This window comes from Hylobates moloch, unplaced genomic scaffold (assembly GCF_009828535.3).
Source record: "Hylobates moloch isolate HMO894 unplaced genomic scaffold, HMol_V3 SCAFFOLD_12, whole genome shotgun sequence".
Taxonomy (NCBI): Eukaryota; Metazoa; Chordata; class Mammalia; order Primates; family Hylobatidae; genus Hylobates; species Hylobates moloch.
Genome location: NW_026652287.1, coordinates 872520 through 889968, shown reverse-complemented (window position 1 = coordinate 889968; position 17449 = coordinate 872520). Strand labels below are relative to the sequence as shown.

Below are 17449 nucleotides of genomic sequence, written 5' to 3'. Positions count from 1 at the left end.
CCCTCCGTGCTCCAGCACCCACACCCCCAGCCCAGACTGCTGACCCTCACCCACCACACAGGTTCGATGTCGTCTGGGCTTTGCTCTGAGCCTGAGCCTGGGATGTGCCCACGACCCAGCCTCCTGGCCTCTCATTGCAGCTGGGTTTGGCTCATGGGAGCTGATTTTGTTTGGAGGGGAGGCGGGGGTGTTTCTCCCCGGGCCCTTCCTGCTGAGGTGACTTGTCTTTCACTGACAGTGGCTCCGTCCCCAGGACCGCATCTGCTGGGTGCCCTCCACCCCAGGAGTCCCATCCTCCCTGGCTCTTCAGCCTCGGTGGTGGCTGCGCGCTGCCCGTCCCCGGCACCCTCCCCAGGCTGTCCTCAGTCTCTGCGGTGCGTTCCGTCCCTCTGAGGGCCTCGGCTTTCTTAGGCCCCTGACTGCTGGCCTGGTCTCCTGCCCCACAGGGTAAGCATCAGGGGAGACGGTGACAGAAGCTGACACCTGCCTGGGTGCGTTCAATCCACGGCCGACCCGCCGAGGTCTGATGTTTAACAATCACAGCAGTTAAGGGAAGTCAGAATATTAAAGAACCTGCCAGATTAACTGCCAGCTTCCATTTTAAACATGTGTAATTGAGGATTGATTCTAGATGTGCAGTTTAGAATCGGACAGGATGAGAGGATTAAAGGCACCTGCAAACAGTCCTGACATGCTTCACAGAATTCAAGATCTGGTCTCAATTCAATGTATTAAACTAGAAATTTTAAAGCACTTGGTCGGGGGGATTCCTGGTATGATATCAGGCATTCAAAGTGACTAAAAGAAAATCAAACACTACATTTGTAAGTGCCATTTTTAAAAGGCTCAAGGGACTTTAAAGGCACAAAAGCAGTGAATTGCTGTTTCACGGTATTATTATTATTATATTTTATTATATATTTTTTGAGATGGAGTCTCACTCTGTCACCCAGGCTAGAGTGCAGTGGTGCGATCTCCGCTCACTGCAATTTCCGCCTCCCGGGTTCAAGCGATTCTCCTGCCTCAGCCTCCTGAGTAGCTGGGATTACAGGCGTGCACCGCCACGCCTGGTTAATTTTTGTATTTTTAGTAGAGGCAGGGTTTTACCATATTGGTCAGGCTGGTCTCAAACTTCTGACCTCGTGATCTGCCCGCCTCTGCCTCCCACAGTGCTGGGATTACAGGCATGAGCATCAGTGCCTGGCCTCACGGTATTATTTAATCTGCCGAACCTGAGTTAAACAATCGCGGCCATGGGGAAGGAGGCCGTTTATTGATTGAATTTGTGTCCATGATAGTACGATCTTAAGGTGAACCGCAAGCTTACAGCACATAGGTTTTGAAAGGTGCAACTTAATAAACTATATATAAATTTTTTAAACTAGCCTTAAATCTTTTCTGTGAATAGAAGCCCCACGGGCAAAACACAAAATAAACCAAACGAACCTCCAAAATAAAAAACCTTAACCTCCAAAATAAAAAAATCTGCAACCTCCAAAAAAAAACCTAAGAAGCAGAAGCCCGGCCCAGCTCAGAGCCTCACACGGACACAGTCCCACCGCGACCGCACTCGCCCTCACCCCATCCCTGGATGCCGCGGCCTCACTCACCCTCATGCCCAGTTCTACGTTCTCGCCGCCGTACACCTCCATGCCGGGGTCCAGCAGCCCAATGTCTCCGAAGTACTCGCGGTCCACTACGAAGGAGCAGCCGATCATGGCTGGGGTCCTGGGAGGCAGAGACAGCAGCGTGAGGACCTCACCGTGCAGGCCTGAGCCTGCCTGCTGGGCCATGAGCCAGGAAAGCCTGGAAGACCCCACCACCCCCTCCCTCCTGTGCCCCCTCCCTGCACACTCAGGTCCCTGTGCCCAAGGTGAGGGGCCGCTGCTCCTCCAGCCACCAGGACTTGAGTCCCTTGGAGCCCGGTCAAGCACTCAGCCCAGACGGCGTCCAAATGCTGAACGCCAGCAGATGACAGAACCCACATTCTATTCAGCTTAGTGTAGAAGGTTTAAAAAAAGATCAATCAGCCGGCACAGTGGCTCACGCCTGTTATCCCAGCACTTAGGGAGGCTGAGGCAGGAGGATCACTGGAGCCTGGGAAGTTGAGGCTGCAGCAAGCTGGTATTGCACCACTACACTCCAGCCTGGGCAACACAGTGATATCCTGTCTCCCCTCTCCCCTGGAAAAAGATCAGTTTACCCAAGGAGCCCTGTGGTTGCCTTGAACATCATTTCCCAAGTTCGAGTGAGTCACTTGCCCGCCTCCCCCATGCTTCCTCCTAACTGTGTATCAGGAGCCAGGACTGCAATGGGCAGTTTCGTAGGTTGTGCACTGCTCAACTCCACAGAACCTTGTTGATGACAGATTCTGAACAATGCAGCTTGGAGCTGTGAGTGCACAGCCTGTGCAGCTACGTGCCACAGACTGCCAGCTGTACTATACTTCCTGTAATAATTCTAAAACGTCAGCCGACTTAGCCTGGTCCCATCTCTGTGAAATCACGCATTGGTATGCTAGTTATATTTTTTCTAATATGTATTGAGAGTGCATCAGTGCTGCAAATCTCCTGGGAAGAGGCTGCATGGACAGCAGCGGTGAAGGCAGGATCTGCGGAGCAGTGAAGGCAGGATCTGCGGAGCGGTGAAGGCAGGATCTGCGGAGTGCAGCGGGAGGATAAGCTGGTGTGCCATTGTGGGTGACGCGACGTGCGAGCTCATTCACGCATCCCTCTCAGGTTTCTACTGGGTGTCTGGAAGGTGGCAGGGATTGAAAAAGAGGCAGGAAAATCACATCTCCAGCAAGGAGCAGGCAGAGTCTGTGTGTTGTAAGGAAGAAGGAACTTCTTATCTTTGCTGAAAGATTTTGCCTCAGAACAATTTCCTTGTCTGTGGAGAGCTTCATTTCTTCCGAGGCCTCAGGAGCTGTCAGAGGAAGCAGCAAAGCCTCACGCTGTCCCCAGATGCCACAGCAGGCCGCCCTGCAGGCCTTGAGCTTCCCCGATCCTCCTCTACGTATCAACGCGTTCTTCCATAAAAACAACAGCAAAAAGTTGGCCTCTGTCATAATTTGAAAGAAGCAATTCTGTCCCCAATGACTCAGCAGTCAGAAATAAATGCCCATCAATTGTCCAAGAATGACAGGAGCATTAAAAAGCAATTGTCCTTTTATTTGTGCAAAGATCCAGTTTGTTCTGTCATTAGATTTCGGCCACAAACCTAACAGTGATGAAATTTTAATACCCTCTTTGATTTTTAATAGCAACATTTGATTGGGTAAGTTACAGTTTATCATATACAACAGGTATTTCTCCCGTTTTCTTAACAACAAGAATCATTTCAGGGTGATCCCTGATGAAGTGAAGAGCCAGATTCTCTGCCACGTCTATTGTAGCGGGTAGTGTCTTTTTTATTATTGCTCAGAGTTCTAAAATAAACTCATGAGGCAAGGGAGGCAGCACCAACTAGAACTGGATTGACCTGCCTGAGAAATGCCTGCTGTGATTACAGAAAAAGGCGAGGCTGAGGGTTCTCAGGCTCACGTGGGGCTGCCTGTCACTGTGGAGACAGCCTCCCCTCGGGGCGGTTCTGCCACACGCAGGGCACAGGGGTGCAGGGTGGAGGCCCCAGGTCCTGCCTGCTGGAGCTGCTCTGCCCGACACCCGCATCCACCCTCCAGTTCTCAGCTTCCAGGGTCTTAGTCCAGCCGGACACCTCTTGTTAGCATCAGAAGCGAGTCAGCCCAGCAGCCACGGAGGGACAGGTGGATACATGGAGAGTGGCCCGTCCAGGCTGTGGACCGCAATTCTGCAGTGGAAGGAGCGAGGCTGACACAGGCTGCGACGTGGAGGAACCCTGGAAACGTGGCACCGAGGGCAGGGGACCAGGTGCAAGAGGTTGCCCCCCGTGTGACTCCGTCCGCATGCAAGGAACAGAAGAGACAAGTCCACGGGGGCAGGAAGTGGATTCGTGGATGCAGGGGCTGGGGCAGGGGGAATGGGGAGTGGCGGCTCGTGGGTATGGGGTCCCCACGGGGAGGAGGACAATGCTTTGGAATGAGACGGAGGTGGCGGCTGCACGACACTGTGATGGTCTAAACACTGCTGAGATGCACACTTTAGTGTGGTTAATTTATGTTACATGAGTTTCACCAAGGGCCCATTCAGTGCTTTGATCTTCCACAGACCCTGATAACAAGAAAAGCCATCGTGGCCGGGCACAGTGGCTCACACCTGTAATCCCAGCACTTTGGGAGGCCAAGGCAGGCGGATCACCTGAGGTCAGGAGTTCAAGATCAGACTGGCCAATATGATGAAACTCCATCTCTACTAAAAATAGAAAAAATTATCCAGGCGTGGTGGTGCGCACCTGTAGTCCCAGCTACTTGGGAGGCTGAGGCAGGAGAATCACTTGAACCTGGGAGGTGGAGGTTGCAGTGAGCTGAGATTGCGCCACTGCACTCCAGCCTGGGCAACAAGAGCGAAACTCTGTCTCAAAAAAAAAAAAAAGACGTGGAGAGCAGTAGTGGCCCCGAATGGCTGGGCGCGCTGATATTTATCGCATACAAGACAAGAGGGCAGGGTAAGGAGGGTGAGGCGTCCAAGTGATTGACAAGGTGAAGCAAGTCACACGCTCACAGGACAGGGGACCCTTCCCTTTTAGGCAGCCAAAGCAGAGAGGGAAGGCAGCAAACGTCAGCGTTTCCTTCTATGCACTTATAAGAAAGATTAAAGACTTTAAGACTTTCACTATTTCTTCTACTGCTATCTACTAAGAACTTCAAAGAGGAACCAGGAGTAAGGGAGGAGCATGAAAGTGGACAAGGAGTGTGAACATTGAAGCACAGCAGGGAGGGGTTTAGGCCTCCGGATAACTGCGGCCAGGCCTGGATAATATCCAGCCCCCCACAAGAAGCTTGTGGAGCAGAGTGTTCCCTGACTCCTCCAAGGAAAGGAGACTCCCTTTCACGGTCTGCTAAGTAACAGGTGCCTTCCCAGGCACTGGCATTACCACTTGACCAAGGAGCCCTCAAGCAGCCCTTATGTGGGCATGACAGAGGGCTCGCCTCTTGCCTTCTAGGTCACATCTCACAATGTCCCTTCAGCACCTGACCCTATACCCGCAGGCTATTCCTAGGTTATATTAGTAATGCAACAAAGAGTAATATTAAAAGCTAATGATTAATAATGTTTATAATAATGATTGATAATTATCCATGATCATCTCTATATCTGATTTGTATTATGACTATTCTTATTCTAACTATTTTCTTTGTTATACTGAAACGGTTTGTGCCTTCAGTCTCTTGCCTTGGCACCTGGGTAATCCTTTGCCCACAGTGAAAATTGTTAGTACTTAAAAAGTGAGCTGGTTATCCCTGCGCCTGAAGTTCCATTCCCCAAAGAGATCCCGGAAATGCCGTCCTGGAGCAGGGCCCACCCTTTCTCCGCCCGGGGCAGGCCTGTACATGTCTCGGCTCTGTGCCAGAAGCCTGGGGGGCAGCTGCTACCCTCTGCCCTGATATGCAAATGAGGAAACATGGCCATGTGTCAATAAAGCTTTATTTACAAATACAGTACCGTGGGCCATGATTCCCTGACCCCGCTGTACATCCTTGAAAATGCCCTCCGCTGGAGTGCAATGGCACCATCTCAGCTCACTACAACCTCTGCCTCCTCTGTTCAAGCAATTCTCCTGCCTCAGCCTCCCAAGTAGCTGGGATTACAGGCACCTGACACCACGCCCTGCTAATTTCTGTATTTTTAGTAGAGACAGGGTTTCGTCAGGCTAGGAACTCCTGACCTCAGGTGATGTGATGCTCTTGCCCAGACTGTGATCCTCCAGGGTGAGTTTTGACAGACAAACTTATGTGAAGGGCAGGCAGGTAATAAAGTGCAAGAGAGAAGAGGGCTAGTTTCACTTGTTGAACATGGTGAAATCAGAGGCTTCATCTTCTGTTCCTTGCAATAGTCAATCCTCTGGGTCTGTCCCTGTTCTCCCTCTCTCCATAAGGACCCAACTCTAGAGAATTACTTCCCCAAGTGGAGCAGCAGCATCAGCAAATGATAATACAGGACAGATGGGCTGGCTGGGAGCCGCTGTTGGGACAGGTGGTGACTGTGGCTCTGCTCTGTCCAAGGGAGCAGCCGCAGCTCAGCTTCAGTTCATCATGACTGAGTGAGAATTGGGGCCTAGAATCTTCCAGTTTTCAAAGAGAGTAGAAATCGTTTTCACATAAAATACGATTTCATGTCAAAATGATTAAGTATTGGTTCTGTCAACCAAGAATAAAATTCTAAGACCCCCAACCAATTGAATGGAGCCGCCTCTCAACCAAGGGCACCCCAAAGTAACCCAGGAAAATGAGCTCAGGTCCTGATGGGAAGAGGGTTTGGACAAGCCCCTTAGACTCCCCTCCCTTTGGAATTCAGGAACACTATTAAGAGATGTTAAGTCTGACCAAACAGACTGTTTTGTAGAGCTAAAATGCATCCGAAATGACAGTTAGCAGGCCCCGAAAGAAATTAAGTATTTTACCCCAAAATGTATTTCTCTGATGTATTTTGAAATGGCCTGCAATGCTGTGTCTTGTGGGGGAACTCAACATTCCGTAGAGACTTGCGTTTCTTTTGGAGGTCTTTTCTGATCCAGATGAGATTAACCAGAAGTCTGGCCCCTTTTTAAGTCTGATGAGAAACATTTATAATCTCTTCCTTCCGAAGCTCCTTCTGAAGCCAGCTACCTGGAGGCTTCATCTGCATCATAAAACCTTGGTCTCCACAACCCCTTATCTTAACCAGACACTCCTTTCTATTCATGCTAGGTCTTTAGATAATAACTTAACTCTTTCAACCAATTACCAATCAGAAAATCTTTGAATCTGCCCATGACCTAGAAGTCCCCATTTCCGGCCGTCCCGCCTTTTGGACTGAACCAGTGCGCACCCGACATGTGTGGATTGATTCCTAGGTCTCCCTACAACGTATAAATCCAGCAGGCTGCACGCCTGCACGCTGAGCATGGAACGCAGGGGCGCTGGCCACGATGACAACACCAAACGGGCCATGTGTGCAGGGGCGCTGGCCGTGATGACAACACCGCGTGGACCCACATGCGCCTGTGCGATCGTCACGCTGGGTGTCCACCACGGAAGCTGTACTGGAACTTCCAACGTGGCCTCATCTCGTTGCGGCTGTTTCTGTCCCCATGAGGGAGGGCGGACTCCTGGGCTTAGGCAATCCACCCACCTCGGCCTCCCGAGTGTTGGGATCACAGGCATGAACCACCGCACCTGCCTTAATATTTCATTTATTCTTTAAAGTCAACTTTGAGGGGTGAAATTTATATAAAATGAAATGCATCCATGTGACCTTTGCATTTTGGCCCATTTTGACTGATGGAGACCCCTGGGTGACCCCATCCTTGTCCAGGAGAGAACACTGCTGCCCTGGAACTGTCCCAGGCAGGCCCCTTCCCTGTGAGCCCCGACCCTCAGCCTCCACCCCAGGATGAATTTTGCCTTCCGTGGAATTCTGCGTGCAGGAATCACGCAGACACTCTCTTCCATGTGTGGCTCCGAGGCTCAGCATGAGCCTCTGCATCTCACCACGTTGTTAGGTGTGGAAAGGTCCGCTCCTCCCTGTTTCTGAGTATTCCGTGATGTGGGATGTGGGTGGAGTCTGCCCTGCTCATCCATCACCTGCTGATGCATATGAGGTTACTGTGAGTAACGCCGCTGTGAACGTTTGTGTGGAAGCCTTTGCGTGTACGCATGTCTCATTTAGAGAAAAACACCTGGGAGTGGAATAGGGGGGACACTGGAGGGGGGACACGGGGGGATACTGGAGGGGGGGCACGGGGGGAGGCGGGAGGGGGGGGGGGGGGGGGGGGGGGGGGGGGGGGGGGGGACACGGGGGGATACTGGAGGGGGGCACTGGAGGGGGGATACTGGGGGGGACACTGGAGTGGGGGACACTGGGGGGACACTGGGGGGGACACTTAAGGGGGACACTGGAGGGGGACAGGGGGGGGGGACACTGGAGTGGGTTTCGGGCCTTCAGAAGGAGCTGCTGGTTTTCCAAAGTGGCTGCACCAATTCACAGTCCCGCCAGCAATTTCTGAGAGTTGCGTCTGTGCCATGTCCTTGTCAACATTTGGTATTGTCAACCTGCACCTTTCAGCCCCCTCAGTGGGCCTGGAGCCCCATCTCGCTGTGGGTTGAATTTGCATCTCCCTGCCCTGGACTGTGGGGAGCACCTTTCGTGAGCTTGCTGGCGGGGGCCAGTCTTCTCCTGGGTAGTGTCTGTTCATGTCGCAGCCTGTCCTTTAGCTGAGGGTTGGAACGGGGGGTTTCAGCGGCTGTCCAGGTGGTGGCTGTGAGGAGCAGGGGGGCAGCCATGCTTTGAAGACTCGATGAGGCCAGCGAGCCTGTTCCTGCTACAGCTCAGGGCATCCAGAGCCTGCCAAAAACTGTGGGAGGTGCCTCCCATTGGGTTCTCTGAATTTCACTGATTTTTAAAATGTCAAACACAAGGCAATCCTTTTCCTGCTAATTGGGGATTATCAAGTGCATTTTGAATGAAGAAAAATAACCTTCAAGCTGTTAGTCCTGGCTCCAGTGAGCCCTGAGGGCTGCGTCTGCGTCTCTGTGATACAGACAAGCTCTGTGTGCCAAGTTTCTACGGCAAAGCCCAGGGGCCCCAGCACCCAGCCCGACACTCACCGTGGTCTCTGCTCAGCCCCTGCACCAGGTTGTGCTTGCTGGGGGACGTCCCCAGCCCTCGTCCCAGGCCCTTGTCCCCACGCCCTCATCCCCAGCCCTCGTCCCCACGCCCGCCTCGCTCTGCTCTGCTCCTTCCTGGGCAGGGCCGCCCTCGACCCCTGATGGGGCAGCTCACCTGATGGGCGCCGACTCGTCGCCACGGTCCAGCCAGTCCTGCGGGGGGATGATGTACATGCACCAGAGGCCCCAGTTGTAGCCGTGGGCGGCGTTTGCATACTGCTGCACCTCAAACGTGCTGTACTTGATGTTGTCGATGGCTGGCAGCACGATGCGACGCCGGTCCTCTCGGATCCGTGACAGTGCGGGCTCAGCCCTGCGGAGGCACAGCTGTGAGGAGGGGCTGCCCCAGCCCACGCATTCCCCGAGGAGGCTCCACTCGCCCACAGGGAGGGGAGGCCAGTCCCCACCTGGTCTGCATCTAGCCCTGCCACCTCCTGCTGAGCTGGACCTACAGCCTCCTTTGGAAGCCCCAGGGCCCCTCTCAGCAGCAGACCCACCCTGATCAAGGCCTCACCCCTGCTGGGGTAGCACCTCGAATCCCGCTGGCCCCTGGGGAACGCTGACACCAGCCACGTTGGCCCAGCTGCAGCATCTCTGAAGGGCTGCCCAGAGGTCAGCTGTGTCCACCATGGAGCTCCCCAGCTCGGTCTCCCTCTCTGCCCAGCCCCGAGTCCCTCCTCTCCTTTCCTGCTCCTGTGGGAGCTGCATTCATTTGCAAGAATTGAGGATCTACTATGTGCCACGCCCTGTTCCCACAAAGTGGAATACGATCATGAACTAAGGAATAGAAGCAATCTGTGACACGGGGAGCTCGCACGGCGTGGGATGGAAAAGCCGCCAGGCACCGTTGTGCAGTGTGGAACCTGCGTGAGTGAGCAGTGGCCCCACTCGAGGATGGGACGGAGGATGAGGTATAAGCAGTCATGGATGTGGTAGAAGGGGCTCACAGTTTTAAGTAGGGCTGCCCTGGGTAGTGACTGGAAGCAGGTGTGGAGGGAGTCTCCGAGGGAGCAGCAGCTGCACTGAAGCCCCAGCGTGTGCCTAATGGGCCTGCAGGGCTGGCCAGGAGGCCGGACAGAGCGATGGGGCAATGAGGGGTGAGGAGGGCAGAGAGGAAGGTGAGCAGAAGCAGCCTCCATGGGCATCAGCTCAGTCTTCGATTCCCCGTCCCAGGCAGGGGTCCTGGGAAGCAGGTGCAGCCCTCGCCCTTGGAGACACCATGGTCTACCGCAAGGTGAGATGGCCGCAGAGGCCCGCCGTCCATGCTGGAGTCTCTCGGGGCCAGAGCCACCCAGCCACTGGCTGACACAGAGCCCAGAGGCTGCAGTGAGAGGCTGGATGCCCTGAGGGCAGATTCGGGTGGGCTCAGGCAGGGCTGGCGTGGGGAGAGGCGAGGCCCTGACCCTGCCTGTGAGACCACGCGGCTGTCTTCACCCCTTCTTCCCGTCCTTCTGAGTGTGAGGCCTGGTATTTGCCTGCCTTTCAGCTTTGTGAGAAGGATTAATTAATTACTGTTAGCAAAGTGCTTCAGAGATGAAAAGCTCCCTGGAAATGCCAGGTCTGCTAATAAGGCAGAATCCTTTGTGGAGACAGTTATGGGAGAGGGTGCTATTTGCAGATGGATAACTGGGTTTTCAGTTGTGGAAATCAAAGTTGGACTGGTTTAAAATTGCATTTTGACGTGACAGATGCAAGGCTCCCCCAGACGCCCTCAGGCCTCGGGGAGCTTACATGGCATCAGAGGGACTAAAAGGCTGCGGGTGTAGTTGTGCAGTGCACAACCTGTGCGACTGTGTGGGGTGACCCTGTGGGGGGGCAGACAGTGGAACACAATTCATGCACAACACGTCAGAAGCCGCTGAACATCGAGGGAAAGGAAAGCGCCCGCGGAGGAGCGAGGAAGGGGCAGGGAGGGCACAGGGCAGAGGAGGCAGCGTCTTGTCAGACCAGTGCCGGCTGGGGGCTGAGATGCCCCAGGAAAGCCGAGTGTGAGGGGAGAAGCCTGAGAGGTGCCAAGTCCCCACTTGAACCCACTGATGCTGTTATGGAAACCACGGACTTTGAGAAGCCCCCAAACGCCAGGTTCCCCGGGGACCCAGCAGGAGGCCCAAGGTCACATGCAGTGGGGTGTCCCAGCCAATCATGACAGTCCCAGCCTCCGTGTAACCCCGAGATCGATCATCAGCTGGCCCTTCCCACCAAAGCCCCCGCAGTGACGAATCCCGCATTTCCCTGAGTTGAAAAATGAGTCAGGAGAGTTAATATAAAATCTTCAGTTTTGGTTTCTCCAGGAAGTGGGGAAAATGGCCTCCCGGGTCTTCCCTGTGGTTGGGTGGACAGGGGTGGGGCCTGGCCCAGGTGCGGGGCACAGCCCTGTGCATTGTGGGTACGGGGCCTGGCTGAGGTGCGGGGCACACACCCTGTGCATTGCACTGTGGGTGCGGGGTCTGACCTGGGTGTTGGGTGGACAGGGGTGGGGCCTGGCCGAGGTGCGGGGCACACACCCCTGTGCATTGTGGGTGCGGGGCCTGGCCCGGGTGAGGGGTACACACCCCTGTGCATTGTGGGTGCGGGGCCTGCCTGGGTGCAGGGAACACACCCCTGAGCATTGTGGGCGCAGGGCCTGCCTGGGTGCAAGGAACACACCCCTGTGCATTGTAGGCGTGGGGCCTGCCTGGGTGGGGGAACACACCCCTGTGCATTATGGGTACGGGGCTTGGCCTGGGTGTTGGGTGGACAGGGGCAGGGCCTGGCCTGGGTGCGGGGCACACACACCCAGTGCATTGTGGGTGCGGGGCCTGGCCTGGGTGTGGGGAACACACCCCTGTGCACTAGGGACCCCGTAGGTGCCCTCTGTGGGGCTGGCTTTGGGGTTTGGATGGGGGCATCCTGGACTGCCCCAACTCTAATGACAAGGGTCCTTGCATAAGGCAGGGATGGGGAAACAGACACAGGGAGGGCGTGGGGGTCGGAGGTGGGGGCTGCAGCCCCCAGGAGCTGAGAGTGGTGGGAGGGATCCTTGCCTGGAGCCTCTGGGGGAAACTCGGCCCTCCCCACACCTTGGAGTCCGGCTCTGGGCCTCCAGAACGGTGAGGAGGTGAAGTCCTGCTGCTCTGAGCCGCCCAGCAGGGGGTGCTTTGTGCTGGTGGCCCCAGGACCCCATACACGAGGTGACCCTCTTGGCCCAGAAGCTCACTTCCCACGCCCCTTGCACTCGGCTAAGGCCTCCGGGACACTTGTGGCCACCTCCAGTGACTGAGCAGGGCCTGAGAGGCCGGACATCTGCACCTCAGCCCCACCCCACCTGATCTGAGGTTCCCACCCTGCGGGGGACACATGGTACCCGAGCCTGCTGGAGTCAGTACAGGGTCACATTCTCCTGGGGCAAGGTGGGCACAGACCAAGCCTCACACACATGCCTCGGGGCTTCCAAGCGCCATGTCCTTGGGTGCGTGTTGGGCCTGCCCTCCTGTGGTTCTGCATTCAGGAGCTGCACACAGAGAGACCGCAGAGGTAACCGCACAGGTGGACTCGGTGGTGGCTCTCAGTCCAAGATCCTGAAGGCTATGGCGAGTCCCCCAGCCCCGGGGCCAACCCAGCAGCCAGGCTGCAGCGGCACAGCAGCTTAGGAGGGGGATGGTGGAGGGGGACCCGCTGAGACTGGCTGTCCAGCCTGTTCCGGCCCTTACCAGCCCGTGTTGAACTCGACGTGGGCATCGAAGAAGCCAACGACTGGAGCGGTGGCCGCCTTCCAGCCCTGCAGCCGGGCACGGATCAGTCCTTCCCGCCGGCTGTTGCGGACAATCTTCACGAGGCCTGGGTACCGCTTGTTGACGTACTGGTCCAGATTGAACTTGAGCTCCACTGAGGAGAGATAAGACTTCAGCATGCTGGCAGGTGCTGGCAGATGCGGGGCCACCAAGACCCAAGGCCGGAAATGCTGCATGCCCCGTGTGGGATGGGTGTCTCATAAACATTCTCTTAGGACCCACTGAGCTGCATGTGGTTCAGTGTGGGAGGTCACAGAAAGATGAGACCCCAGCCTCACGACGCTGACATTCAGGTGGGAGACACAGCAAACAAGGAAACACACCAGACCAGAGAGCAGCCCGTGCTGTGGAGACGGGAGACACAGGACTGAGCAGTCAGCCATAAAAACCAAGTCCATAGATGGATGGGGGGACACACAAACGTGGCCTCTCCACGCAACAGAACCCACTCAGCCAAGTCCATGCATGGATGGGGGGACACACAAACGTGGCCTCTCCACGCAACAGAACCCACTCAGCCAAGTCCATGCATGGATGGGTAGACACACAAACGTGGCCTTCCATGCTGGGGGCAGGGTGTCCTGATGGAGATCCCTGTGGCCAAGGGCAAGACACAGGTAGCCAAGCTGGACTGGATGGTCCTCCCCACACACCACCTTCTCCAGCGAGACAGGGCTCAGGAGGGCAGCCACGACGTGCAGTCCTCTGCACACAGACCCCAGTGTAGACAGTGCTGCCAGGCTAGGGCCCTGCTGCAGGCCAGAGCTTGCCCCACAGCCCCACGGCACAGCCTCCTGCCTCCACGAGGGGTCAGGAAGGGGCTGGCCGTGTTTTCCTCCATTTCCAGAGGGAGTGTCACGGCGGCAGGCTCTCTGCTCTGCGCCTGGGAAGGGCAGATGGGGGGCAGGCTCGAGGCAGTGCCAGATCCTTGTTTGGGGTTTCAAGCCTGTGTGCTAGAGGGTGTGAGTGGCATTGCCCTCAGGGGACCTGAAGCTGAGGAGGGTGGTGCTGAGGAACCGTGGGGCTTGGGCTCCAGCTGCGAGCTGGGTGCAGCCAAGCTCTGGTGTGAGCCTGTGTGGGCAAGAGAGGCGGGAGGCATGACTGGCACCCTGGAGAGCTCAGCTCTGCTTGCCTCTGTGGAAGGTGGGGTGGCTGACCCCAACTCCATCTCCACCGGGAGCCTGAGAGGGCAGGAAGCAGGGACTTTGTAGATGTATCCGGCTGAGGATCTTGAGATGGAATCCCCCTGGATTTGGGGTGAGCTCTGTGTCTAGTCTGGGTCCTCATGAGAAGAGGAGAGGATGCAGACACATGGGAGAGGCCGCGTGATGGAGGCAGAGAGAGGCACCGGCAGCCACACATTGGGGACAGCACGTACGCAGCCATGGCAGAGGCTGGAAGGCAGGAGGGACCCCCGTAGGTTTAGAGCCCCTGAGGACAGATGGGGTGCGGTCCTCTGTCACTCCGCCCCGGGAAGCTCCACCCAACCCCAACTCAACCCAGCCACAGGCGGCCGCCCGCGAGCACCGTGCCGAGGCACCGCCCACTCACCGTTGTCACTGTTGTCGTCCACCAGGATGATCTCCTTAAGGAGCTGGGAGGGCGTGTGGTTGACCACGCTGTGCACGGAGCGCAGGATGACCGACAGCGCCTCGTTGACAAAGATGAAGACCACGGAGACCTGGGGCAGGTCCTGGGTGTAGCTCATCTGTCTGCACCTGCAGGAGACATGGTTTGGGGTGTGGTCAGGGCGGGGCACGTGGGACCCTGGGAGCCAGGTGCACTCTTCGAGGGCCACTGGACAAGGGCTTGACCCTACAACCAGACGCCAAGGGTGTACGGGGGGTCAGAGCTGTTCTAGAAAGAAACTAGTAGCAGTAACACAGCACTCAGCATACACACAGCCCCTGTGCCCACCCCGTGCTCACAGCAACCCCGAGAGGAGATGAACGTCCCCGTTCTACAGACAGGAGCCTCCCCTGTGGGCCATGAGTGCAGGTGCTGGGATTCCAACCCCAGCCGTCACCTTCAGGAGCACGTTGGGGACGGCGCTGCGGGGCACAGCTGAGGAGCCGGGCACAGCCAAGGAGCCAGCCACCCGCACAGGCAGCCACTTCCCGCCCTGGCTCACAGCTGGTTCCAAGCCTCTGGCGAGAATTTCAATGGGACAAGGGCTGTGTGCCACTGTCATATTTATCTGGGCTGTGGTGCTCGGCCAGGGAGATTTCATCACTCAGAAAAATGCTTTCTGACAAGAAAATGTCACTCCAGTCATCTGTAGAGGAAAAAGCTTGGATCGCACAGTTTTCATGAACTTGCAAAATGTATAAAACAAAAAGTCCTGAGAAAGGAAACACATCTTAGGATGGACTGCAGGAGCGGCTGCAGGTTGGAAAGGAGATGTTTTGGGGTTGGGTGGGGGGCAGAGGCACTCCCAGAGCCCAGGGGGAGGGGGGCAGGGCTGCTCAGAAAGCCTGTGGCGAGCCCTGTCCCCCGGGGCGGCCCCCTCTCACCGACCTCAAGCGCACGCCCTATACCTGTTTGTTCCTGCAAGTCTATCTCCCTCCGTGACCAGAATGTGAGCCCCCTGACAGCAAGCTCCTTTTCTGTCCCATTGACAGCTCTATACCAAGAACCCAGGCTGTGCCCGGCACACAGCAGGTATTTTATAAACATCTGTGTAATGAGGGGACAAATGAAGACTCAAGGGGCCCCACAGGCACCAGCTGGGCCCGTGAAGTACTCACGCCTGCCCCCCACGCCTCGGAGCAGTGGAGGAAGCTGCTGGCCTCTGGGGGCAGGGGTGGACTCCAACCCTTCTTTCTCCCTCCATCGCTAGGTCAGGAGGCGTCTCGGGCCTGGCTGGGGGGCCACATGCACCTGTGCTGAAGAGCTTGCAAGCAGCAAGGACAAGTGATTTATGGTGTGACCATTCCCGGGGATCTCCAGCCTCTTCAGACTTTACAGCGAGGGTGGGTGGGGGCAGAGAATGCCTGTCACCTACAGCACTCATTCTCAATGATCTCTCATTTGATTTAGTATCCGCATCCGGTACCCACTCCTTGCCCCAGAATATCGATTGCCTTTTATTGATGGATCTCAGCGGCCACTCGCTTTATAAACAAGCCGCCTGCATGGAACAGAAGGCCTCCCTGCAAGCTCATGGCCGCAGGTTTGAGAGATGGACGCAGAGGCCCCCGGGACGCTGGCCACGCGGAGGAGCGTGTGAGGTGCCCAGGAGCGATCAGGGCAACAGAACCTTCCAGATGCACCCTCTGCTCTCCGCTCAGCAGGAACGTGAAGAAGGCGAGCCGGGCTGGCCTAAGCAGAAAGGGGGTTGGTGGCTCATCCGTAGGAAAAGTCCAGGTGTGTTTGGTTTCGGGCCTGGCCTGGTCGGGGGTCAAAGCTCATCAGTGGGACACGGGCCTCTGTCTGCCTCTCTTGGCTCCAGCCTTCTGGCTTGAGTTTAATCTCAGGAAGGCCTGTCTGCATGGCCAGAGGCTGTGTCCGCGTGGCCGGAGGCTGTGTCCCCGCAGGTCCAAACCTTCCAGGGGTTTGAGTCCAGGGCAGCAAACCCGCCTGTCTTTGCAGGACACGCAGGAAAAGCATCCCTGTGTCTCCTGGGCTCTGATTGGGTGACGTGCCCTGCCCTGAACCAATCGTTGTGGCCAGAGGACATAGGGCACTCTGATTGGCTTATGCTCCACCTCATCATGCTGGACTCAGGGCCTGGCAAGTGCGGCTCCTAGAAGTGGGGCCCGTGGATGCTGGACCAGCCGTCAGCAGATGTTTCTGACAGGGAGCAGCGCCAGGGTCCGATCCAGGTTCGAGCCCAGGCGCCCACAGGTGAGACCGACAGCCGTTGGGAGCCTCAGTTCTCCGGCACGACGAGGATCCCAACCGCGTCTGCCTCGCAGGTCGTAGGAGGGAGATCCTGCCAGGTCGTTTCCACACGCGTGGAGTTGAGGCGTTTTTATTTAACTCCCTGTCGCCCACCTGCTGGCAAATGGAAGACAACGAAGACCAGGATGACTCTTCCAAATCTCACTTTTCTGCAAGGCTCAACCCAGCCCCAAGAAAAAGATAAAGGAGCGCAAAGATTTTCCAACAAGTCCCAAATGCCCATCAATGAGGAAGGCAAGTCGCGCACCCTGAAGTTCAGCCCCCAGCCTTGTCCTCCTGCGCTCTTGCTGGGGATGAGCGAGAGGCCACGGGGAGCAAACGACGGCCGGCTGGTCCTCCCCGTGGAAGCCTTTCCTTCCGTGGCGGGCTGGATGGTGTCCTCCTCCCGCGACCCAAGACATGATGTCAGCAGGACGTGGGCCTCTGTCTCCGATCTCGGAAACACATCTTCTGGCCCGGGTTTAACCTCAGAAGGGCCTGTCCTCATGTGACTTATTGCAAGTAGAATGTTTGCAGATGTAATTAAGTTAGGGATCCTGAGATGAGCTTGAGGCAGGATCGGTAGGATGAGGAGGCCACACTGATGTCCTTGTTCCCTGTGTGAAGCTCCTGGCCCCTTTCTGCAGCAGGCTCCGCAAGGTAAGCAGCCCCACAGGACACCAGCTGACTGCCGGATGCTTACAAGTTCCTGATGCCCGGTTCAGGCCCGGGAAAGAGAATGAAAATACTTTATTCCTGATGTAGCTTCCCCAATCTCCAGCCAGTCAGCACCCAAAGCCCACCAAGCTCTTAGCCACACATTCCTGCCTCGGAGGGGCCAGGGGCTTCTCCAGGATGCTGCACGCACAGTTACGCTCCAAGTTCAGCTCATTTTAATAGTAAGAGACACACCCCCAGGTAAGGATCCGATATGTAATGATACATGCAGTGTGTGTTGGAGCACGTAGGTACTGAGCATATGCACCAACCGCAGGCCTGTCTGCCTTTACACACC

The 17449-nt window shown here is 56.3% G+C and overlaps 1 protein-coding gene across 1 annotated transcript in view; it reads right to left on the bottom strand.

Annotated features, from left to right (window-relative positions):
• Positions 1-17449, bottom strand: part of GALNT9 (polypeptide N-acetylgalactosaminyltransferase 9) — a 117360-nt gene that overhangs the window by 42021 nt on the left and 57890 nt on the right. Inside the window, exons 3-6 of the mRNA XM_032168232.2 lie at positions 14104-14270; positions 12472-12646; positions 8898-9095; positions 1611-1728 (exon numbers count right to left, since the gene is read on the bottom strand). Coding sequence (XP_032024123.1) covers positions 1611-1728; positions 8898-9095; positions 12472-12646; positions 14104-14270 — 658 coding nt within the window. The remainder of the gene's footprint in view (positions 1-1610; positions 1729-8897; positions 9096-12471; positions 12647-14103; positions 14271-17449) is intronic.